Source organism: Lottia gigantea, assembly GCF_000327385.1.
Source record: "Lottia gigantea unplaced genomic scaffold LOTGIsca_56, whole genome shotgun sequence".
In the NCBI taxonomy this organism is placed as follows: Eukaryota; Metazoa; Mollusca; class Gastropoda; family Lottiidae; genus Lottia; species Lottia gigantea.
Window position 1 is genome coordinate 334043 of NW_008709919.1, and position 27305 is coordinate 361347.

Consider the following 27305-nt stretch of genomic DNA (forward strand, 5'->3'; position numbering starts at 1 on the left):
ATTATACTATAAGTAAATATATAACACAACAAATATATTCTCAGTTGACAATATAACAGCTTTATAATATATATACAACTATTAAAGTTATTTCCTATAAAATCAAGTTATATCTCCCTCTTAAGATGCGACATACCTATTCTAATAAATTAATTTTCATGTATTTTGGCTATTTGGAAATATAACTTGAACAAATGCTACTTCTTCAGTAGACTAAAAAAAAAATCTCCTGCATCTTAACAATGTCAAGATATTACAAACTTTACCTTAGAGGAAGTTAGTAATGGCTTGACATTGTGAAGCGATGTTGGTCATGCAAGTCTATTTGAATTTACAAGAAACTTTTCAGCAATTATATAAAACGGAGTACTGAAAATTAATACAATTTACAAAAAATTGACGAAATTCATTGAGTTTATCAGAAATTATTAACGTAACAAAAACAATCTGATTAGAATATGAATCATTCAGAGGATCAATACAGAAATTGGCCTCAAACACAACAAAAATTTCATTTGTTAGAAAATTGATGAACAAAGCAGTTCACAGGTCAAGAGTTGATCTAGAAGTTATTGTTCATGATAATGAATCATGCTATAATCAAATAATGTCAACATTAGATAACTCTAGCTTATTAGTTAAATCTCTTTTCTCTATATTTTCTTCATGCAAACTAATCTAAAAACCTCATGTTAACCCGCATTTTCACAATGCTTGCATGTGTCATTACATTTGGGATAAAGATTACATATTCTGAGTTCATTATTTCGAAAATACCACGTTCTTTATGTCACTAAGATGTTTTGATTTGAAATGTCAACATTTAGAATAAAAGTAAACATTTGGATTACAACATTAGACAAGAACATTTGTTGACAATATGTATTTAGCAGAAGTCAATATTATTAATTTATGGTAAACTTTTTGAGTAAATAATACATTGAAAGAATTCAATACCAATGTAAACAATACATTTCTTTTTCCAATTAGAGAGCTTAAGGCATGTCAAGAGCTAGTGCATGGAAAAAAATAAACTTTGGGTTTCCAATGGCAACATCTACTAAAGCAAGATTAAAAGTTCAAGTGCATACATTAACAATTGCTATTTCTATACAAAAATACATAATTAATAATATATATTTAGACCATATACACAAAATCACTTTTTAGTCACTTCCATAATTCATCGAAGGCAGGATTCTTAAAGGATGTCATCACAGCGAACCTACACATTTGACAAGTCACTAGAAATAAGACGTCAAAATGAATTTTAGATTTTAGTAAGTCTTTGGATGGAAGTCTCTGCTAGCACAAAATATCATCAACCCATTTGATTAAAATATAATTATAAAGCTGCTGATTGGGATATTGTCACTTTCATATTGTGAGCAGCATGAGACACGTCCATTATTCGGTCTACCATTTCCTGGACAGCTGCCACAGATGGATACTGTAAAGCGGCACTTTTTGTAGCCACCACAGATTGTTTTAGCACATCACACAAATGATTAGCACACAACATAACACGATTTCTTACTTGGGAGTTTATCAAGTTTTTGTGCAGTGTGTCTCCCATATACACTAGTTTATGAGCAGACAACACAACAAATTTACTGTTCGAAATAAAAACTTTGGGCGGTTCACTGCTTTCAATACAGTTTAAGAATGCATCTATGGCATTGGACAGTAATGTTGTATGGGTGTCCATCTGTTCGCCATAATACACAAGAACTTGTTTGTCATTAGGGTCCAAATTAATGCTTTCCATACTAGAACTTGAAGTTAAAGTCACTTCTGGTATAACAAAGTCCAAGTCTTTGTTAGTATTCACAGGTGTTTTGAGATCATCATCAATAAAATTAGAAATATCCAACTGAGACAAATCTACAGAACTGTTATTAAGATCTGCAGAAACAGGCACCAGATTTTCTGGAGCATCATCTTTAGAAACAACATTTTCCTCATCAACTGCATTCTGATGCTCCAGACTCTTGATTTTATTTAGTTTTTCCATGAAAGAATTAGATTCCTGATGAACCTCTTCATTTTCGTTTTCTTTTTCTGGAAGTTTTTTGATAGGTTTTGGAGAAGGTTTTGGTAATGTAGCAGGAGGTGGTTGTTTAGATTTGGCATCTGCATCCTCAGAAGAGGATGAAATTTCTGCACTTGCAGTGTCTTTAGCTTCTGTTTGAGGACTTTCCTTTGCTTTGTCCTCATCCTCCACCTGTTCTGAAACAGACCCAACTTCAGAAGTTTCATTTTTCGCTTCAGGTTCCTTTTGAATCTCTTCTACAGGAGTGTCTTTTGGGAGATCCATGGAAGATATTGAGGGAGCAGTAGTTTTTTCTGGAAGCGCAGGAGCTGGGGAAGAATTCTTTTCCTGAGGATCAGGATGCAATTTTAAGGTTTCATAAAGCTCATCTTCTAAACTCTCCAAACTTGAAGACTTGGATTTTACCGGAATTTCAGGTGGGGAAGATTTTGATTTATTTTCCATTTCTTCTTTAAGTTTCTGGTGAGCAGCAGCATCATTGGTTTCTAATTGTACATAATCATATTCTTCATTCGAATATATGTCTTCAGCTAAAGACTGGTTTTTGTAGTCATGGAGCTCTTTCTCCTTAGAATTCAAAGAGTTCATGCTTAGACTTTTCATCCTTTGCTCTGCTGGAGTAAGTGGTAATGGTCTATCAAGTGGAGGAGGTGGAGGCAAAGGTCGTTGTTGTAAGTTACCACCTTTACGTGGGGTGTAAGTTTTAGAACCACTTGGTGGCTTTGAATACATTCCTGTATCATCCATCGAGGCAGACTTCTTGAAATCTACTTCGTATGCTCTCTTGAAGAGTAAAGTTGAGTTGCCTTGGATGAAAGAAGCTAACTTTCTGACATCTACAGTAAGATCTTTGGAGATGGTAGTAATTTGACCCAAACTATCTGGTTTGCTGGAGTTTAAGGGTTCAGAAAGCAAAGCAACTTGCCACTTGTCCTCTTCTAAACACAACATAGCAGCAGTGATCATATGTAAACTGTTTTGTATGGGATTCAACTGTTTGTAAAGTTTCCCAACAAGTTTTTTATCAGCTAATTTGGTAGAATTCCCTAGAGCACCTTCAGAAAACCGGACAAATTCACTCAGAGATTTTTTGACATTGGTGCATGCCAGTTTAATTTCGTAAAGTTTTGTCTCCAGACTTTCTTTCTTTCGCCAAGTACTGCTGACGAAGGATAAAAGTTTATTGATGGACTTAGTCACATCTTGTTGTACTTTAACCAGTCTTTCAAGAGCTGAATCCAAATCCAGTAACAACTCATCATATATTGGTATATCAGATAGTCTAGAGTCTGTACTACATGAAGATAAACGTTGACCTTCCTCTGAGGAGTCTGATTTAGCAGATATAACTGAGTCTCGAGTAACTTGTGGAGGAACATCATAAACATTCATAGGACTCACTGGATCACTCACTGCACGACTAAATGACAGGTTTCCTGTGTTGGTGTTTAAAACGACACGTGGAGCGTTATTTTTAGGCACATCATAAATATCATCTATAGCATGCTCTAAGCTGCCTCTCCGAGAATTTGATTTGTTGGCCTTCAATGTTCCTCCCTTAGGCACATCATAATCTTCAATAAATGAATTTTGTAACACAGGTTTAGGCTTTTGTGGAGAGTCATATAAATCCAGCCCAGAGTCAGTTGAAAGTTGTTTAAGAGTGCGCTGGTCTCGCGGGACATCATAAAAGTCATTGGAAGACACATCCAAACTTGAGCGTGCCGAATCACAGGTACTTGGTATAGAAGAACGGTGATAGCTATTGCTTGAAGCACAACTTGAAATGGTAGCCGAGGAATCATTGGAGGCTGTTGATAAAGTACTTGAGCGATTGGATGGAATTTGGTTCACATCCTTAAGACCCTTCTCTGGGGTAGGAATGTCATAAGCACTATGAAGAGAATATCCAACAGGACGATTAGAAGGAGGCGTGTCATAAAATGATTGATTGGTGTAGTCCTGAAAGCTTGTATCACTTGAGCTTCTGTTGTGAGCGATAGGTGAATTAAATGAATCACTGCCTCTTGATGTTCCATTTTTGAGCCTATTTGAGCGAGGTACGTCGTAGTCTTGCATGATGGTATTACTTAATTCTTCTTCTTCTTGTGTTGTCTGAAAAGATAAAATAAATGTCTTATTAATCAAAATAACTTAATTCTCACCTGTTAACAAGTTTTAGATAAAAATAACAATGTGAACAATCCTTTCTTTTTGTATAATTTGGATTATGGATAATGATGACCTCATAAATCCTGGTACATCAACAAATTCAACTCACATGAAAGCTTCACAAATCGACACATTTTGAACGAAAATCAAATGATCTAATAATCCTAAATCATGAGACAAAATGTGACACATCATCAACCAAAATTTTCTAAACTTCTAAGCATCAACTGTTTCAACTTGTGACAAAATAAAAATGAGCAGAAGACAATAAAAGAACACAAAAAAACCTCCAATAGAAATTCTTCAAGATATCTAATCCTAAAACTACAAATTTGGTTGTAGATTTATGTATTGTGTTTAATAACTAGCCTATTGTTGTCTGGTCCTGACATCTGTTGGCGAACTAATGGTTTCATTGAGGCGAGACCTTGAGAAATGAGTAATAAAATCCCTCCTACTCTCTAGTTAACCTACAGGTACGTATTGATATTGACCAATATTGACCACTGAATGGACAAGGGATAGTAAATATTGATGAGTTATGACTGTTAATAAGTTTGGTGTCAATATACAGTTAGGTCTATAAATTATATCAATTGATTTCAAGAGCAGGGTTGATATCAGGGATTGTTTGATGGTGTACACATGAATTGAAGGTTGAAGCTATGATGGAGCATACTGTTAAATATTAATGCAGACAAAACAGCAAAACAGGTTTTACAGCTACATAAGCAGATTTCCAACTATCGCAATATGCTATTACAATTTGGCTTATAACGGGATTTCAGGACAAATTCTAATATCATTTGAAAATATCCGTACCATCAACTGGACTGAAAATCCACTGCCTCTCTATCAAGAATAATTTACAAATGAATTGACAAATGGTGTTAACTGTCAGTGATGTAGTTCATTTTAATCTACATCTCATCAGTTTGTGAGAAACAGATATCTTCAAGTCCAAAGTTGATTTTATTAATAGAAATAGGAATGAAGAGGTCAAATAACTTCAACCAACTTTCAAATTCCATGTACCACAAATATGCACGATTGTGATAAATAGTAGAATAAGATAAACAAACTTAATGAACTAAGTTATCCCATATTTGTAGGAGTTTTGATTCTAGTGGGTGGACAGGGGTCAAGATCGACTCAAGGAGTGTGATGACCTATCATTGGTGGACATCTTACTACAATCTTATCAATGATTAATAACCCTCTAATGGCCCATACAAACACTTCATTGTTTTCATGAGTTTTTGAGCCTTTGATTTAGGATAGCTGGTTTCTTTTGAAACATATTGATACACATGTACCATGATTATATGCCCACTTCATCAGCTCATCAGCTTAGCAACAATAACACATCAAGATATCAAACTATTTTCAGTGATTACAGTAAAAAAGGCTAAATATATGGCACAGGTTATCCATATCAAAGGAATTGTAAAGGGATGTTTTAGGGACACTGATAGCACCATTCCATTTTAATCAGATGTCTGTGGTTCCTGCATTCCACTAAAACTAAGTATTATATGACGTCACTAATTGCAAAATATGCGTTTTCGGCTAAGGCCCCTCGCGATTGGTGACATCATCAAACACTTATTTTTTTTTTAAAATTACATACTTATGTTCACAATATTTACAGAATGTCTTACCTTTTGTGTATCAGAAAAAGTCCTACATATGAGATATAAAACCTACTTTAGTCAATAGTGATAATAAAAGTATTGGGCGTAATTCTATCTAATATAATTATTGGTAATAGTGGTCTATTAAATACCATATTAGTCCACTATCATTCTATATACTAATTTCTATTATACTGTCAGCGTAAATAATTTATATCATCACTTTAGAACATTGATTTTTACATCCTTTCTACACCTTGTTAGATTAGTAAGACAGGTAACCCTGTCCTTTGTCACAGATGATTATCACTCAAATTAATCGATGTATTTTATTGACCTTTTGTGTTCAATACATGTCAAAATGTTTCTTATCGAAGAATTGACAATGAATTGATCACTCAATATCTAAGATCTTGGTCTTGAACTGGTATTTCTTCATTTGAACTGTTCCCCTTGTGTTAAACGTGTTCATATGATTTCACTACATTAGTTCATAGACAACTATAAATCCACCTTACTGAAAGCTGAAAATTTCATATTATCAAGAAGTTATTTTTCAGCACGCTTTAAATTCACCATAAAATTTAACAGATATATGTTGAAATTACACTGTTTTTCCAGAAGCACTCCATCAAATTAATTTCCACCACAGTAAGATCTGGTCAAAAATGATAAAAACATCACATACATTAACAGCCATAGTACAATAACAACTGTTTATAAATCTGTTATTTGTCATTTGACTCTGATATATATTTTATATGTCATGTAGGGTCAACTCATCAATCTTAACTTTAATGAGGCCAAACTTAATTAATTTTGAACTTTACAGGGGAATTTCTAGTTCAGTACATCTAAAATAATAGTGTTACCAATCCCTATTCAATGAGTATCTTAAAGTTACTATTTCACAGGTTTTCAACCTCAGGGTCATGTCCCAATGTGGGGACATTTGCACTTTTCTTTGGGGACATTTGATATGTCACAGCCAGTCACATGCTGTGAAAAATAAAAAACTTTCCAACTACCTACAACTATCTACAACATCTCATATGATGACTACACTATACACAGTCTAAATTAACATTGTCTAGGAGTACTCAGAGAATTATTATACTATCAAACTATGTGAGAACATGCCTGATATCCAATCATAGATATACTTTGGATATTTGGAGAAATCATTTCCATGATGATTCAATTTTGGGACACATACATAAACAGGTTGAAAACCACTGTACTATTTCATAACCTTCAGTATTGTGCATGGAGATATTTCAGCTAAACTATGCTGTATTTTTGTTCCATTCTCTATACTCCATTACCGGTACCTCTTGGCATTTTGTGTTTCACACCAACTTCTTGTCCTGATTAATTCATTATGTATAGAATGCATTTCTGGTTTCAATATACAATTTAATACACCCCCTGTAGACTTGATCTAATAAACTAGCAAATATCTAATAAAATTAACACTTTTAGTCTAAAAGTCTGGCCTTTACTTATTGAATAGACTTCAATATTTATTTCACTTTGGTCCCAGATGTTTATTTCATTGAAGATTTTAGACAATTAAATTTGATTAATCAAGCTGATTAACCCTGAGCTCAAGATTAAAGCCAGGCTTTACTAATTTGTCACAGATGTATAACGCCTGAATTGCTATATAATAAAAAAAGAAATAGCTGGAAATGACCTCTTCCCTGCAAAGGTATAGCCAATTTCAATAAAAATCTGACTGCATACAACAGCTTGCTGATCTTATCTACTATTTCATTAACAAATATGTGATGTTTATCAAATCATGTGCTTATTCTTTCTGTTCACTGCCATGTGCATATCCCTTCTGATCACTGTATGCTTTTCCTTTCTGATCACTGTATGCTTATCCTTTCTGCTCACTGTATGCCTACCATTGTCACAATTCGGGGTTGCATATATATTTAGTAAGCATATAAATAATGACAGCACATGAAAATCACCAATCAAGACATGTATACAATAATAGTGGCCAATTACTATGCCATGCATCATTATCTGATATAATAAAATAAGAACAAAGTTCAAAACAGCATCCCTGATCCCAATTAAGTGAGATTCTGAGATAAGAATATGTCAAAGTGGAAAAAGAGTAAAAGTTGAATGAAAATTGTAGAATAAAGAGTCCTAGAGAGATAATGAGAAACATCCTGCTATATATTATAATTATAATAAATGTTAATATACTGTAGATGAGGGTTACTTTATTGGTAGATAGTACAAATTTAAAGGAATCTTTCCCTCTATATTATATAATAGGTTTTTGCATTCCTAGACATTTCCTAACAATATTAGAAAGAATGTATCAATTTTTGCAGCAAAAAGTGAGGAATTTAACAATTTGCAGGTTTTGCTCAAGCCATTAATGAGTATTTGAAATGAAATCCAATTTCCTAACCAGTTGTGTTCTGATGGAATTTGTATTTTAAATCTGCCATATATATAATTCATAATCAAAATCAATTTTCCACTTTATCTGTATCTACTCACTGTGAATTAGTGACTGAAATTTATCATTTTGGTATTGGGATTGAGGAAATTAGGAAATTTCAGTCATTATATAGTAGCCAATTTAAAGAAAACACTTCCTTTAATAAAATAATATTGAGTGATTATTTCGTATTCCATAATTTAAATCAGTCAAATCTCTTCCTGTCATTACAATGTATTAACTACCAGATGTCAGATACAACTTAAAATTATACCGATAAACATAACTACAAATTTTCTCATTTAGATACATGTATGCATGATTTTTCATAATTTTTTTTAAAATAGCTGTATCGGTTAGAATCAGCGTTAGCACAAATAACAACAGCACCCTACATTCCTTGGTAGCAAAGGTAAGAGTTGTAAAATCTTTATTTGAACCAAGTCAACACGCACAATCATTTAATCCCACCCTAAGAGCTTCAGGTGTCCAATTCCCACCGTGTAAGCTTGAGTTTGAATGATATATTAAAATCTCACTATCTATAGTTGAATATTTAAATAACATTACTGTCTATTATATAATACTAAAGATAAATATTTGTTTTCATATCAAATTTTATCACATAATTTGAACTTAATGACTGAGTTACAATTTCTATCATGTGACAGGATGGTGGTTGAAGTCCAAGGTGAACTGTGATACCAGGTGACCTGAAATTGTATTTTACAGATTAATTTCTTAATCTACATTTTTTATGTTGATGACCTTAAGTATTCATTAAAAATGAAATGAAAGGAGTTTTACATCCTTCTTTTCTGCAGATTTTACTAGAATGCCAAAAAATGAATCAAAATGTGCATTGAATTAGGGACACTAGTCTCTCTTTGGAAGACCATTAATCAGCCTATTTACAGAAGGCCACCACAATATATTGAAGACCAATCTGCCTGTATTTGGAATACCATACAGCCCATATATAGAAGATCACTAGGCCCAAGTATATATATTTTGGATGGAGACAGGCCGAGTTGTCTTCTGGCCGAATTGTCTAGTACACCATCCATCTAATCACTATAAAGTGTCCATAATCATAAAGGTACATCAACAATATATCATAATCTTTATCAATAGATAAAAACGTTTGGCCTGACAGACAATAGACAAATTATATACTCCATTATAAAAATGGTATAAAAATGGTGGTAATTTGCTTAGTTGAGGCTATAAAATCATTGTTCCATACAGTAAATATTTTTTCTACCTAGTTACACCTATAACCTAATCTTCTTTTTAAATGGTTATATTATTATCATGATTTACATATTGACTAGACTGTCTGGGGGGTTTACAGACACGAATAATATCTTTTCATAAAACTAAATCCTTTCAAAAAATGTTCAGACAGTTATATTTAAATGAACATTACTCTTGACAACAAACTTCTGAAGAATTTATCTTGGAAGATCTATGAACTAAGCATGCATAAAGCACTAGTGCTATAGATTATCTTTCAAAAAGCTGCTTGGATTCTAATCTGGCTTGTGATGGAAAGAGCAAAATGTAAATTCTTTATCCTAAAACTTAACGCAATGGGATACTCATTCAAAAAGGTACAATGTTCTTATCACCCAACTTAATGAAATACTGTGCTATATCATCATTTCCATAATGCCCTTAGAGAAATACCTGTCATATTCAAAGAGGCGTATGGGCGGATAAAACATACACACTTGTTATCTATATTTGAAAATTTAAACAAAATCTTTTATTATGTTAGTTAACATCATCCTTATTTGCCTGCAGGGGCTTTTTCTTAAGGAAAAAAAAAAAAAAAACAAATACATTTTTAATTGTTAACCTTCGTCATAATTCAAATTGAAGCATCATAGCCAATCAAATGAAAGAGAATTGAAAAATAACAAACCAACCTTAATTTAAAGATCGACCTACGTACATTCAGGTAATAAAAGAGCCTTTCCTATTAACTATATATAATTCAGCTATTTTAAAACTATGCTGGTACACCTCATGTTCTATACTGTAAATTTTTGTGTAACTTTATAGTCAGTGGAGGAATGATTTACTATACATTACAAACTTGAGAGATATTCCATAAAAAATACTCTCTCCTTTCCAGTATTCCTCAGATGTTTATTATACCATATAAATACTCTCTCCTCTCCTGTATTCCTCAGATGTTTATAATACCATACAAATACCCTCTCCTCTCCTGTATTCCTCAGATGTTTATTATACCATATAAATACTCTCTCCTCTCCTGTATTCCTCAGATGTTTATAATACCATACAAATACCCTCTCCTCTCCTGTATTCCTCAGATGTTTATTATACCATATAAATACTCTCTCCTCTCCTGTATTCCTCAGATGTTTATTATACCATATAAATACCCTCTCCTCTCCTGTATTCCTCAGATGTTTATTATACCATATAAATACTCTCTCCTCTCCTGTATTCCTCAGATGTTTATTATACCATATAAACATTCCTCAGATGTTTATTATACCATATAAATACTCTCTCCTCTCCTGCATTCCTCAGATGTTTATTATACCATATAAATACTCTCTCCTCTCCTGTATTCCTCAGATGTTTATTATACCATAAAAATACTCTCTCCTCTCCTGCATTCCTCAGATGTTTATTATACCATAGAAATACTCTCTCCTCTCCTGTATTCCTCAGATGTTTATTATACCATATACATATGTTAAAAATGTTCCAGTCACCTATGCCAGGAGATTAAGCTATCAGCAAATTGGTGTTGGCATAATAATTTTGTTTTGTTACATTTAAGTTCATATGCAAGCACCAAAAGTCATAAAATTGATAATGTACAAGACTAGACTTTCAATCTAAAACAAAATGTCGCCTTTTGAACATATTACATTACAAGACAGGCTGCACAATTCCTGGTGACCACAACCATTTGGATTATTTCAAGAAAGGGAGACTTCAAGATAATAAATGAAATTTAAAGATGTTCTTTTCCAAATTAAAAATATAAATGAATAAATCTTGGTTGATGTGTTATAGTATGACAAGAAGGTATTTTATCAGCTAGAGAAGCCTGATCATCTTACAACTTTTATCTCAGTTGGAAGTTTTTAGTTTTGAAGGTGCATTGAGTCTGCTGTGCAGCTGACATTCTCTGTATTTCATTCGATTTCAAAAGAAAAATATTTAAATTGAACAAAAAAAAAAAGAAAGCAGGTTTAGAATTTTAAATTACATTCGGTCTCTGAACGGTTTCAAATTACTTTAAGAACCGGTTTCAGACGATTTGATTTACTACAATGTAAATGGTACAATTTTATCGCAGTTTGTCTGAACTGAGAATGTAATGCTTTAAAGCGCCCTGATAAAAAAGGGCTTTTATTTTACTGAGAAATAAGCCTATCAATGAAAATCTAAATTGGCCTGGTTCAGTGTCCTAGATACATCTCTTAAAACTGACAAAATAAAACACTTCATATTTGAAATCCAGAAAGGATTATATAAGAATTGGTAAGAACTTTCAAAATCTATTCAAATTGTTAAATGACACTGTATATAAGTGGTTCTAATGTTTACAATACACAGACCAGACTATTCATGAAAAAAAATTTGAACACCTTGTATTAGTCAAGATAAAAGTAAGAGAACACCTCCTCTTGTTATTGACACTACACACAACAGGTGAACACAAACACTTACCCATAGGGTACTTACCTGGTATTTTCAAACTTATAGTAATAATAGCCTAGTTCATAAGGATCAATTTGAAAGAGAACACCATTTTTTACAGGTACTCATTTCACTGATGACAGCTACTTCAATAATGATAGATGGTGAAATCTGGACAATATACCCCCCTTCTCTTTATCATTCTGTCATATTTTAAATTGAATAGTAAAATATGTACTCAATTGCCCCTTCACCTTGATACTTATTGAATCTATTTTCCTAGGGTACATGTTAACTTGTATCTAATTGCTCATGTCTGAAGATGGACAATTTAAAAAGGTTGAATACCATATAATTGTTCCAGGGCAGCAAGTAAGAAAAATAGTATAGTAATTAAGATGTGCATCAAGTAGATAGTAATTAAGCAATATAAGGAAGCCATAGAAGGATTTTCCAGTAGCTCAAGCAATATAAGAATTTTTTAGTAGCTCAAGCAATACAAGGATATTCCAATATTCCAGTAGATTGCTCAAGCAATATATGGAGTTTTAGGTAGCTCAAACAATATAAGGATTTTCTAGTAGCTCAAGCAATATAAGGATATTGTAGTAGCTCAAGCTATACAAGGATATTCCAATATTCAAGTAGATTGCTCAAGCAATATATGGAGTTTTAGGTAGCTCAAGTATTAAGGATTTTCCAGTAGCTCAAACAATATAAGGATTTTCCAGTAGCTCAAGTAATATAAGGATTTTTAGTAGCTTAAGCAATGCAAGGATATTCCAATATTACAATAGATTACAATAGCAATGTAAGGATTTACCGGAGATCAAGCAATAGAAGGATTTTCCAATCAACAAGTGCAGATCTGGCCTTAATAGAAACACTAGCTTCCACAGTAATGATCACAGTTCTAGAAGCCTTTTGTGACCTGATGAATGATACAAATAGGTTAATAAGATTCTGTGGAAGTAGTCTATTAATTTAGATCATCTGATAATAAATATTCAACTGATGAAACAATTTACTTTTTGTACCATATCACCTGTAATTCTCATTACCAGCTGACCAACTGGTCAACTGGTCAAATAATGACCACACAACTTGATTGGTACTGGTAGTTACACTTGTACCTAATGATCAAAGGTGAGTAAGTAAGTGGTCAGTACCAGTTAACCGAGGAATACTAAATGCAATGAGTCTGATATGGCAGGACATCTTGTCAACCTATTGGCAGAAAGGTAACTGACTAAATCATGTGTTTTTCTTAGACTTATGGATGGCTCATGAAACACTTGATGAAAAGCATCATTTTGAAGCTTATTGGATTGATAATTGAGCCATCTCAAAAAATTGAAAGGGTAAATCCACTGGTACCAATTTTGCTTTCTTGTAGAGCCAGGCATTAACTTTGCTCTTGTGCAATTTCAAGATATACACTAACATTCTTTTCCAAATACTTTTACATGGTTGAAGATTGTACTAAAGACACTGATCTAATTTTGGTTGGAGAAACCTGATCTGGCCATTAAAATACCTGTAAATTCCAATATTTAAGTAATTAAGGAATGTCTAACTATTTACTACAACTAATCAACAATCACTTATTGTATCTTTACATCTCTGACAGTTGTAGGCCAGACATGTTCAGAACAACAGTGCCAACTGTCAGACTTGATGAGATTACGCCTGAAAGTCAATCAGGTAATCTGATTAAAGTTACTTGTGTATCAGCAGACCCAAAAGTCTCACATGTAGCAAAACCTACATTGAATTGCTTTGATATTCTTTGTGCTAAAAGATTGCACATTATATGGAGCCTTAAAGAATTTTCCTTGCCGGTGATCTTACACAACCATGATTAAACCATGCAAATTTATCAATCATGACGAAAATATTGAATTTCAATATAAACATCCCTAAAATTTTAAACCTTTCTGTCGATGTTTAAAAAAATCTGAACACAACAACTTTATTGCCATAAGGTAGATCACTAAGTACATTCTTTATAAGTTGAAATGTTAAGTGCATTGAAGTGCATTAAGTTGGTTGATCAAACACACCTTTGACCAGAGAAATCACAACATGCACCATTCAACCACTTGAGAAATCACCTTTCTGACATACCATCAGTGCATAATGAAGTCAAGGTATTCATGGTCATAGAAGCTGTCAAACACAATACAACAAAGTAGTATCTTGGAGTACAAACAGCCTGCCTTAAAGTGACTATCAACTGTTTACATGTCCCTTAACAAACACAAGTAAACAAAGCAAATTTGATTTTTGTTAACGCCAGTCTTGTGTCTCTTATTGTTAAATCTTTTATAGCAACACCCAAACCATTATTCCTAACAAATTTGCATTTAAGGTTTCAGAGTAGCTATGTTGAGATATGAACTGCAATGCTGATGCAAATGTGCGATTAAAGATCAAAACGAGGCCTACCTTAGATAAAACAGATATTTTTCCCATGAATTACAATGCGTACTGTTACATCTTAAATCAAGAAGCTGTTTTCGGTATAGCCACAAACAAAGACATCCTATGCAATAATCACTGCATCACTAACTGCTATAATAGTTGCAGTTGAAGTTTCTTCATAACAAAGAACCAAACTTCGCATTAATAAACTTTGCTGACTGATAACGCATTAATCATACCCAGAACAAAAAAGCCATGAGAAGTTGTGAACTTGATACTTTCACCATATGCAATTTCTAACAATTTATTTTGTCGAGGCCTGTAGGACATCATGTTGTTTTTATGGCATTTTAGCTATTTTCAACAAGATGTTTTACAATCCAAAGGCAACATGACCTATCTATTTCAACTTTCAAACAAAAGACTGATGGTCCTACCCCAAATTAATGGTGACCTTAAGGTCAAATCTACTGCCCTGAGGAATGCAAGGATCATCTTTTTGTGACGGAAATTTGCCATATTAATTTCACAAGAATCTCCAGTAAAAATTTGTTTCTCTCACACCCTACATATTACTTTTCCATAATTCTATTTTAGACATAACTCTTACACTTTTCAACCCGTCTGCATTTTATCAGTAATCTAAAATTTCTAATTTAAGACGTCATGTAAACTGAAGAAATGTTCTTTTACAATTCTTGCATCTAATCAGTGAAAATCACCGTAAACTGAAATTTCTTGATATTTACAGTGGATCAAAGAGGAAAAAAACCCCTAAGGTTGAAAGCGTCGAAATGAAAAGTTTGCTCATACATCAATTTGTATTGACAGTTCAAGGAAATTATTTGTTTGTCCATCTGCCATTGCAGTGTGACCCACGTCATATGGTCAGAAAATCAAAATATTTGGCCATAATCAATCTAAATTTTATTTACAGTTTTCATTTCTTTCATATTTTGAATTCATTAGTGATTCATTCATTGAATTAAACTCCTTCATCTTGTGTCCACTTGATATCCATTGTCTGGTCACTCACACATTACAGATTTAATCAAGGTTGTTTGCATAAATTAGTACGAAAATCTTTTCATGTTTTTTGCACCAATTGACTTCAAAAGAACAAAAAAAAATTCAAGAAACGAGCGTGACAAATGGGTGCAATTGTGATTGCTCAAACTTGTCTTTTGTTTGATTGGAGTTGTGCAGGACGTGGAAAACAATGGAGGGACAAATCTATTAGCAGACGACATGCTTTAGACATGGTTTTCTCAGTTGTGAATCATAATAAAAGTTGCTATTGTTTTCTACAGCAAAGTTGAAAAATCTGAGTCATTGCCTATTCATAAGGAAGATGATGATAGAATTTCAATAATATGGTCATTGTCTGACCTCTTTCACACCAATTGTAAGATTGACGACTAGCTAGTGTGGGTGTATTGAAATATGTCAGATATTCATAACTTTTATTATGTCATATCAGATCAAGAAATCTAAGTTTTGGTGGGAATATTATTTTGTTCAACATAGCACAGGTCATAGGGGTAAATGACTAATAAGTTTCATTTCGAATACCAAAGCCTTTGACGAAAATTTACAACTTGAAATTCAAATTAGACAAATGTCTATGGAAATTTTCAACAATGTCACGTTTTTACGTAAAATGTCACTAAAAATAAAAAATATGTGTAACATGGAGAAGTTTGTATTCTTGTTAGCTACCTTATGTACTGGTATCTAAAGACTTATAACTTACACCCCCAAGTCCATGGAGAAATTTTAAACAAAGTGAGGAGTCTAACATCCTATATCAAACATTGTTTTCCCACAAACCTAATCAAACATCAAACTACCAAAGTATTTAACCAAACTCTTTGATGTCGTCTGCTAGACTGATATGATAACACTACAATTATTGTCTTGTTGTCATTGCCAAACCTATTATTATCCAAATTATAGTCCTTTGTTTACCTTAGTATCATTCTCAATAACACAAAAAATTGACATAGACTGGATGATGGAAGAGGGGGTTTGTTTCTAATCTTCAAATAAGGAGAGCTTAAGATAGTAATGACATAGTATTTGTCTCTAATAGTAAGTCCATATTTGTCCCTGACTTTTTTCTGTCCTTGCAATATGTTTCTGCTTACTTTAGAATTGACATATTTTCAACAGACCAGCCATTTTATTTACTAACCGTTTAAGTTGGTCTGATAATAGCCATATCTTCAGAAGCCTCAGTCCAATAAAAGACACTACAGATATGTCAATCCAAAAGGATTGTTTGTTGCATCAAAATACAAAAAGATTGTGCCAAGGTTAAAATTTGAAAACAAAAAAATCGACAGAAAAGGACATTAAAAATAACCTACCTTTAAAGCATCCCAACTGTTACGTGGACTGGATTTAGGTGAGCTATATATATTATCCTTGTCCTTCTCTTTATCAATCATACCAGAGAGAATTTTCAGTCTGTTTCCAGGAGCTATGCCCTGTTTATCACGTAAATGACATAGCCACCATCCCTCCAGACCACCAGGGTCCTGTTCTATCACAGTTATAACATCACCACGACGGAAGGCCAACTCATCTGGTGTTTCAGCTACATTGTCATATAGAGCTTTGGCCAGGAACATCTGAAAAATACAAGAAAGAAAGTTTGATAAAACAAATTCAGAATATAACCTTAGGGTTAAAAAATGGTCGAGCATATTTTTGGGTCCCTTTCAGCTCTCAGGTTCCTACTTTGGTCAATTTCAGTTTTTCGGAAACAGAATGTTACATGGATAAATAATATTGGATTTTCATGATTGCTGGTTGATAAATTCAGCTGGTAGTACTTAATAGAAGATAATGGTAGTCAAGATATGATAATTGAGGGTAATAATGGTCCAGATATGATTATCAGGAGTAATAATAAAGATATCGGCAAGGTTCCAACTAGACTATAAAGAGAATATTATGTGGTACAATGATAATGATCTATATTAATAAACAATAAACATTGTATCTTTGATTAGAATTACCACTATTAGCTGATATCACCTTATTACCACTTGAACAGTTATTCACTTCTTTTTGTTCTTTCATTATTAGATTTGATATCAATTTCTTACTTTCTCTAAGAAAATACTAGATATTAGAACACTTTTTATTATCAGAACTCATCTTTAACACAATCTTATTTTCATTGTGTTATTATATCTCTTATTGACAATATAACAAAAAGCGTGTTTCCACTGTGAATAAAATAAACCTGGCATCGTAACGGTTCAGCCATTTTACAAGTTGAACCACACAAAAACTTAAATCTGGTTTTTTCCCTCATTGGGAACACAGTTTAATACATCAACCCTTCTTTAAATCCAGAAAATAATAAATTAAGTGATGTTCACAGTGTACTACATACAAATGAACTCCAATTTTGCTCTCAAATTTAAGTCAGAAATTAGAATTTTTTTTTTTCAAGAATTTTGTAATTTGAAGTATTTCTCATAATCATTTATAATTACATGTCAAAAAGGTTAAATATGATTATATGAAATTTGATTTGATAACAAACTATAAAACTTGACTTAATTTGTCCGAATTGCGTATGATCCGTCTCTAATTTCAAGAGAGCAATTCTATTAATTACCTCCATTCTTTAAGATGTCTGTAAGTTTACACTTGAACTTAGCACTTTTTATTATGAGTGTAGATTATCAATACATGGTTTGAACCATGTATACTGTGGGGACAACCAAGTAAAATTTAACTGAAAAAGTCCCTTGCAGCCATTAAAGCCAGGCAATATTATTTATAAGGAGAACGAAAGAATACCAAAATCTCAAAGCCAGTCGGAAAATCCATGGACAAGACAAAATCAGGTGAAAAACAACATCCCAGAAATGAAACTAAATAATATAAGACCTCTCTCGAGAGGTAGTATCAGGTGTCCCAGAAAGTGAGCATAACCTGCCAATATCTAGATAATCAATTTCAAAGTTGGGGAAATGAAAAATTGTGAAGATTATCAAAATCTATGCCAAATTTACAACATTAGCAATGTGGACTCTCTGAAAGGGATGCTGAGTTTACAAACCCAGTTGCAGAGTGTCATCAGGTGCTCAAGAAGGGTGAACTAATATCTTTGTAAGTTTTAGTTTGGTACCAAATGGACAAAAGGTTTGTTTAAAACCCAAACTAACAATATAAATGAAAAGTTAGTACAACTTATTTCAAAGTCATTTTTCATAATAGAAAAAAAGTGGAAATATGGAATTATCTCACTTGATATTATCAGAATATCATCATACAATAGTATAACCAACTCACCAATTTATAGAACAAGATATTCCATTAACACAATAGAAACTATTACTCCCTTGAACCAACAACAAACAACAGATCTACACCCTTGAGAATATAGTTATACTACTAAGTTAGTATACCAATCTCTTAACCTTACACAATCACGGTACTTTATAAACTAGTACTGTTACGACAATCCCTGAAACCACAATACTAACTGAATCATCATGATGAGTAGTTCAAACTGTTTTAATAATAAAACCCATCTTTCTTCTCCAAGACTTCCAGAGTTACTAATAAAACATGGCATAGCGCCAATCAGACCTGCTTGTATGTAATCTGACATATATAAAGTGTGTAATTCTATTTTATCACTATATTAATAAGAGTATTTTTTGTGGACATGTTATCCAATTCAGACCGGCATGTTATTTCATGTTATTTCATATGTTGATGTCTGCTGAAATCTGGCTAATTTAAAGATATAAAGAAATCATACATTTTGTCAGGCGGAATGCAATTTGATAACATCTATGACATCATACCAGGTTTCAACTTGTGAAAATCAGCATAAAAGGAGAGGTAATTCAAAAACTTTTCAAAACAGACGTATGATTGGAATCAAATCTTATCACATAATGAATAAGAATTTTGAGGAGGTTTTCATCTATCTGCACCAATCCTCATTCATTTCATTTTGAATTTTATGATGTCACTATTGCAAAAGCAGCTAATAATATCTAAAGACCTTTACGATAATATAGAAAACTTTTCTTTACAATTACACATTTTCTATAGCTTTTCATTATGCGTGACTAAGATTTCATCATTTTGTGTCAGTCTGCCCTATAGACAGCTTCACACAAAAAGTAACATATTTTATTCCCTCAACTTTAAAACTTGACATGACAAATGAATAATGGTTAAGTTTAAATTTTTAAAAATAAACCTACCATTTTGTTTTCACCCAAACAACAATAAATCCATTTAACATTATCTTTTACATCAAGACACACAATCACTCACAAAATACAACAATATTCTTTTGTTTTTCTCCCAGTGTAGTTATCTGACATTCCCATTCACTATCATACAAGAAACTTTCCGTTTCGTTTCGTTTCATGACAAAGAATTTAAATATCCATGACTTCTGATATCATCCTACTAACAATCAAGCTAACAGTCCATGATTTAATTTTAGACTTAAAGTGTAAATTAAATGATGACAATAGTATCTTAAAGAGTTTGTCGTCTGACATGCTCTAAAGCTTTGTCCACGCTGCATGTGACACATGATCACTTTAACAACTCTGTCAACAAACCGAAAGTAGCCAAAAATCAATATCTCAATGATGTGTAGTAGTATTACGCCCTTCTGATTGTATTGATTGTTATGTGATACATGATTGGCTCTTTACAATTTCACATGTTATCTGATTCCTGATTGGACATCACTACTGTCCTCTCAGTTGGGGGTCTCTTCCTGACCAATGGTGATGCTGTCATGATGAATTAGATCTTGCCTCATCAACTGTCCAATTTAATTGCCGTCATTGTTTGAAAACTGAAGATCTAAATTGACAAGAAACATGCAATATCCTATCAGGATGATGATAGATTAGGGTTTAACATCCAATGACACTTTCTATCTTATTAAAGTGGGATCAATTGTCAATATTAAAAGTGAAATGACAAGTCTATCTTAGTTTCCACATGACTCTATCTCTTTAACTTTACTAATTTCACCATGTCACAACCAATGTCTAACAAATGTAGCTACTAGTCAGTGATAAATTGGTGTATCATTAACGATACATATGTATCAGGTCTCAAACATTATGTATCAATGAATGACCTATCTAGATTCCATTTAATAGCTCAGTCTACAGAGAGTTGGATTGTTATTTGTTAGGCAATTATGTGCTGTGGTTTCTTCAATAATTCTCATGCCTGTGCCTGTGCTTCCAAGAGTCTGCTCTCACCTAGGATAAAATTTAATACTCCATTCGAAAGCAATGTTTGGCCCTTGAACGTTTTCTTAAAGATCAAAATGAACAATACATTGTTAATATTTGTTAAATACATCATCAGATACACGTTTCATAAAAAAATATACACAAAAATATGTATAACATGAAAATTATAAGATTCTTTGCCCCTTTTTTATCAAAGAGTTCTAAAATTGCATTAAGATGTTATATGAAGCCATAAAATTATGTTATAACATGATAATATAACATTATCTGGTACCATCTCAATTGCACCTGACGTGATGAAACATCTAACTGATTACTTTTCTAAATATAAACATGTTAATAAGATACCTCTATATAATAATCTGAACTGCAATATGAACTATAAATATGTAATATAACTGTAAACATTAGGTATGAAAAAAAAACCATAATACTATCCAGATTTTTCAGTAAATAAGAAGAAGAAGATATGATTTGTTAAAGGAATACTACCTCCTTGAATGAACATAAAATCTAAATTTTCAAACTTGGCCAATAAGAGTATATATTCATCAGTGGACTTACCTGGTGTCATAAATTATCTACCTATAAATCCATAAAAAATAAGTAATTGCTGAAAATGGCGTAAAATTTTTTTAAGTGTTTTTCAAAAATTTTTACTGTTCTTGAAAGTTTAATGACAAAGTAATATACTCTTATTGGTCAAGTTCAAGAATTTATATCTAAGAGGTAGTATACCTTTAATAAAGGATAATAATGGTATAAAATATTAAAGTGTTTATACCACAGGTGACAGGTGATAATATAAAAACCATGTTATCTTGTAGAAGGTACTATAAAGAAGACTATAGGTTTACCAGTAAGACATCCTATCCTGGTGAATGATACAGATATTGTAATCAGATCAATTCTCACTTCAAGTTGATAACACCTTCTTTAGTTTGTATTTAATCATCTTAGTTAACCTATTCTTAACCTCTATAATCATTACCAATGATCAAAATACTTCCATTTATGACCTGGATTGGCAACTGTCGTAGTTTAGCATCCCAGCTATACAGGAACCAATTTCTGATCCAATTCTCTGGAGGATCAGCTTTCATTTGGTTAATGTTATCTCTCTTGGTATCTCCAAAATATGTGACCTGTATATCAGCCATGAGTGTTTAGGGCTAAGAGCAAAAACCCACTTATACATCATGTCTTAAAGGGATTGAAAAGGGGTTGTCCACACTTCTTATGTATATTGATAGCATGAATTTCACCACTCCAAGTTTCCAATTAGCAGCTTTTGCAATGGCGACCTCATAAAACGCCTAGAGTCATTAGTTCATAACCTTTGGTCCAGAATTACTGACAGAAACTTCAAGACAACCTAGTTCACAATGATATCAACGACATAGATCAAGTACCAGTAAATGATAAGGAAATATCACAAACTTTTGACTATGTACATTTCTTTCTCAGCTGTCTACAATATTACAATGTCAAGATGACCAAATATACATGACAAGTACACTTCAAATATACCATAATAACTTGAACAGATCAGTAACAGTGTGAAAACGATTTACCATACTTTCACATTCATGTGCATACTTGTACAGCATAGCATAGTCCAATGAGACTATATTTGGTGGTGTAAAACATAAGCTAAAAGCCCTGTTTCGTTAGAAAGCTATGAAGTGTTCCATTCTAGGGCTAGACTGGGATGCATAACTACCAAACACTTGATCATTAACACTACCAAATTTAAACTGTTCCGTTCTGAGAACTGTGCCGAGACCACCTTTACCATACTTTCACATTCACCGAGACCACCTCGCCATGGTAGTCTCAAATTGGAACTGTTCTCAGAACGCTCAATTGTTTAGACTAGTAATATTTCATCTGGGATTCTGCCTATCAACCATAAACTGTCAAAGTAAATGTGGGAGAAGCTAGCCGAGATATTTGTGCCCATAATTGAGGGGCCAAGTATTGATGTCAAGTTATGTCTGTACATTCAAAGATTTAATAGTTTAAATAAGACACACAATCAGATCAAAAGTGACATCTCAGATCTTAAATTTGATTCCATTTGTTGAATCTTTTTGCAAGAAAGTTTAAATGAATAGGGGATATAGGATGTCCTTGGTGACTACACACTTTCTCTTTATGACTTTTAAATCCTGCTTTACAAATTTTTTTTCAGACAGTTGCAAGCCATAAATAAATCTCTAAGTCAGCCAACCTAGACATTGTAAGGTTAATGAATATCTGAAGACATGATCATTAATAACGGAAAATCTTAAACATATACACTAACCTCATGTTGACTCATTTTGACCATATCTTAATACAATACATCCAATATTTAAATATTTAAATGATATTTCAACTTTTTTGAAGATCATTCGAATGACCTTATATAGTCATAACTCGCACAGCACATAGAGGTATTTCAAATTGAAATAAAAGTTGATATACCATCTATTTTAATTGAGTTCTTATTTATAAACCTCATATCATGTTCATCCAAAAATAACTTATGTTCATCACAAAATATCCATCTTCTTTTTTAAAATCTAACTGACACTTTGAAATGCAAATTTAAAACTAACATTTTATTCGTAAGTTTTAGACATAATTTTCAAAAAACGATGTATCATGACAAGTCATAACATAACAAATTGAAAATTACGAAACAAGAATTGAATAGAACGTATTATGTGATCTCATTCTGACTATGCCTAGTCTATTGTTTATGACCTCCTAAGGCCATGCCAAAATATTCTCTTGTTTATTGGCCTATTCATACGCAAAGAAATATGTTCTGTTCTTGGTACAACATAAGAAAAATAACTTTGATTTTTTCATTTGATCTTGCATTAATTTTTCACCTGCTTTTTTTGCCTTTTTGATTGAAGATCACATTAAATGAATGAAACTTTAATTTGTTGTGGTCTAGCTTCACTATACTCTGTTGAATATATGAGTAGGCTTACCTATAATATATCAGCTGTGACGCAGGTAAATAGGACATAGTTATAGTATTAATAATTTTCTAGGTCATAAAATATGATTATTAAAGAGGCTACATACCTATTGAAATAGATGGAATATTTCTTTTTATTGTTTTATATCTTCCTTAAGCATTTACATACAGATCAATAAGATTTTTATTGTTTTGAGAGAACTATTAACATTCTTACAATTTTTAACGATGATAGTGAAAAGATGGTACAGAAGCACATATTTAGCCATTTTGTATGCATCTGGACGTTGATTTTGCAACATTCCAATTCCAGTGAACTTTGTCCATGTTTTCTTTGAAAATAATGGTAATATGTCTGTTTTTTTTGGGGAATTACTTGAAACTCTGAGTAACAACGAATTGTTTTTTTAGGTTCTGTTTTAATATTTCTACATCGCTCTTAAATTGATGTATTGAGCACTTTTTTAACAATGAAATTATTATTTGATTTATATGATATTGGAGACACATATAGCCTTTAATTGCTTATCAAAATATATATTGATATAGCTATTCATTTTTCAATCTGATACAATAGCACTGATTATATTTTAGAGTTTTTTATTGTTCCTTTATCTGTAGAGACTATAGAGAAAGTTTCTCCAAGACTAGAACCATATCTACATGTTGGCAGTCAATTACTTTGTTTTTCATCCCAAATGATCAATTCATCATCATAAAAAGGGTGAGAAAAAGATAAAAAGCTAATTGACAAGAACATTATCAGGGTTATATTCTATACACCAATTACAGTAATAAGCTATAAATCTAACCCTAGTAGTTCTGACTAGAAATTGAGATTGATCAGCTAACCAAGGGAAAATACTGTGTTCTGTTGCATTCAAACTAACGATTTTTCACTTTCAAAAAATCTTCACTTTCTATTTTTATCTAACAAATGATTAGCTACTTATTGGTATAGAGTAGAAAAATTTATCATAACTGACTGGAAATGTAGGGCTATTTTACACAATTGATACACTTTGTTCATAACTTTGATTTACTTTCGGCAGAATTGAAAGCAATGCTGTTAATCTTAGACTATGAACATGACATTACAAAGTGTGCAATAGGTGAATTTTTCTACCTGCTATTTTTTTTATGTTATCCAAAAGCCTAATGTGCTTTCAACCTTGCTTGCTGCTTATTGGTATAGAGTAGAAAAATTTATCATAACTGACTGGAAATGTAGGGCTATTTTACACAATTCATACACTTTGTTTTATAAGTTTGATATTACTTTCGGCAGAATTGAAAGCAATGCTGTTAATCTTAGACTATGAACATGACATTACAAAGTGTGCAATAGGGGAATTTTTCTACCTGCTATTTTTTTATGTTCACCAAAAGCCTAATGTGCTTTCAACCTTGTTTGCTTGTCAAGGTTAAAAGACTGAAGATTTCTATAATCAGAGCCACAAGATTCCAAAAAAATGGTATAACCCAATCAACCAACAGAAATAAAGTAAAAAGTACAAAGATTCCATAAAAAAATGAATTTGGGTGGAGAGCTGATATACATACAACATTACACCACATAAAACAAAACAATTACACTACCCCATAACTTATTACAACTTGAAATCAGTTCAGGTTACAATAATATTATATAATCCTACATAAAATACTACATAAATACCACAGGTGCTGAAAGTTGTCAGTCCACACCAAAAACCTGGTATTAATATTACTATTAAACATCATGAATCTTCTCTAATAAAAAAGGTATTTTTAGTTACTTTAAGATCACTTCTGTTAAATATTTTTTGATAAGATATTAATAAGAAGTGATAAGACGTCTGCATTCTATCACCAGACAGCAACTCAATATACATGTAATACAGACCATACTGCCAAACAAATCAAATAGTAATTTCTAACAGAAAACTCTGGAGTATTCATTTACTGCTCTGAAGATGTCAGACGCGAAAAAAACATGGCACCAAATCTTATCAGTTTGAGAATTGCAAATAAAAATTGGACATGAAAGCTTCTTTGTATTCTTTGAGATTGTGTAGTCTCTTGTGCATATACTACAGAACACAAAAACAACTTGAAAAAAATAGCACCATGATGGCTCTGAACAGATTCGCACAAAATGGATCAACAAACTATCCTTACCTCAGATTTAAATGGAGCCATTTGTTTATATTTAGAACGAAACACAACCATTTTGAACCATGTGTAACTTGATAACAAACACACTAAAAGCTATATCCAAATATTTCTGAGTTTCTGTTTCACATACTAGAAAATCCATCTTTAAATCCAATAAGCTAGCTTGGGATGATCTAAATGAAACACCATTAAAGCCAGGATGATTTGAAGACTGCTGATAATGTTGATAACTGTGATAATAAGTATATCAGATTGACAATGGAATGAAAGTAATCAATCCAGGAAGCCAGGTTGAAGTTACTATGATTTCAACCAATCTAAATAAAAGCTGGTTGGTTAATTGAAAATGGAGTATTGTTTTCACTACTGGTGTTGTTTGAGAAACTCCACATTGCTGTAATAACAATCCTTTTGATTGGGTAATTATGATATCAAAGGTATTAGAGCATAGCTAGGATACCATACTGGAGGTTAAGAGTAAGATAACATACCAAGAGTGAAGAATCTGAACCAGTTCAAGGGCATAATTTTGACAATGCCACCTTTCTTGTATCACAGAGGTTTGAAAATGCAATGATTTGATTGGATTGTATGTGAGTCCATACAGCAAATTAGAGCCTTCAACAGAACGTTCTTAAAAAAATAAGCCATGGCTCTGAATGGTTGATATTGCTGATCAACCATCAAATCGCAGCAATATGTGATGGAAGAACAATGACTATTGTTGTCAAGGTATAAGATGAAGTTAATAATAATTTGACCATTGTAAAGATGGTCTGAGTGTTTTGACGAATATGAATCAGCAATTTTCAAAATGCAGTTTGAAAATGATTATTCAGTTACATAGCAGATGAGTAGCATTAAATTTATGAAAATTTCAACAGATTGCAGACCATTATTACAATACAATGGATCTTAAAGAGTGGACAATAATCCAAAACCATTACACCCTTATTTGTTAACAATCTCTATATTGAATGTTGTTTTAATCAATCTAAAAGGTGTTGATAGATTTTAATTGGTTTTGATATCTCTACAATGTGAGGAATGTTTTCATTCCCAATCCTCATTATGTAAGCTTTAACACAGCTATAATAGCAGATGTTATATTACCAAAATATTTCATACATTCTCAATGAATATACCAAATGAACCTGTGTTTATAGTATTCTCAGTAAGTTTTATTGTAAGCTTATAAGCTTTTGAAAAAGCTCATAAAAGAAAAAATATTGTGAAATGATTTGTCTACAATGTTAAAGGGACAGATGCGCCATTTTGAGGGGTTGATTTGAGTGTTAAATATACTTATTAAATAGTCTTCTGAAATACTAGATAGCATAAGCTTAATTCCTTCGAATTCCTTTTAACTTTCATATGCAGATAATTCTAGACACATGCATATGAAGGCTCAAATATCAATGGTGAGCTGTGAACACTATTACTGATTGGCTGATAAATTCCC

General features: G+C 32.3%; 1 protein-coding gene across 1 annotated transcript; it reads right to left on the reverse strand.

Moving 5' to 3' along the window:
* Positions 1 to 1345: 1345 nt before the first annotated feature.
* On the reverse strand, positions 1346 to 17076 carry LOTGIDRAFT_126969 (hypothetical protein; the record flags this gene model as incomplete). Its single annotated transcript, XM_009063162.1, has 4 exons — positions 1346 to 1791; positions 2440 to 2590; positions 2825 to 3721; positions 16813 to 17076. 4 exons carry the CDS (start codon positions 17074 to 17076, stop codon positions 1346 to 1348), a joined length of 1758 nt encoding a protein of 585 aa, XP_009061410.1.
* Positions 17077 to 27305: the final 10229 nt, after the last annotated feature.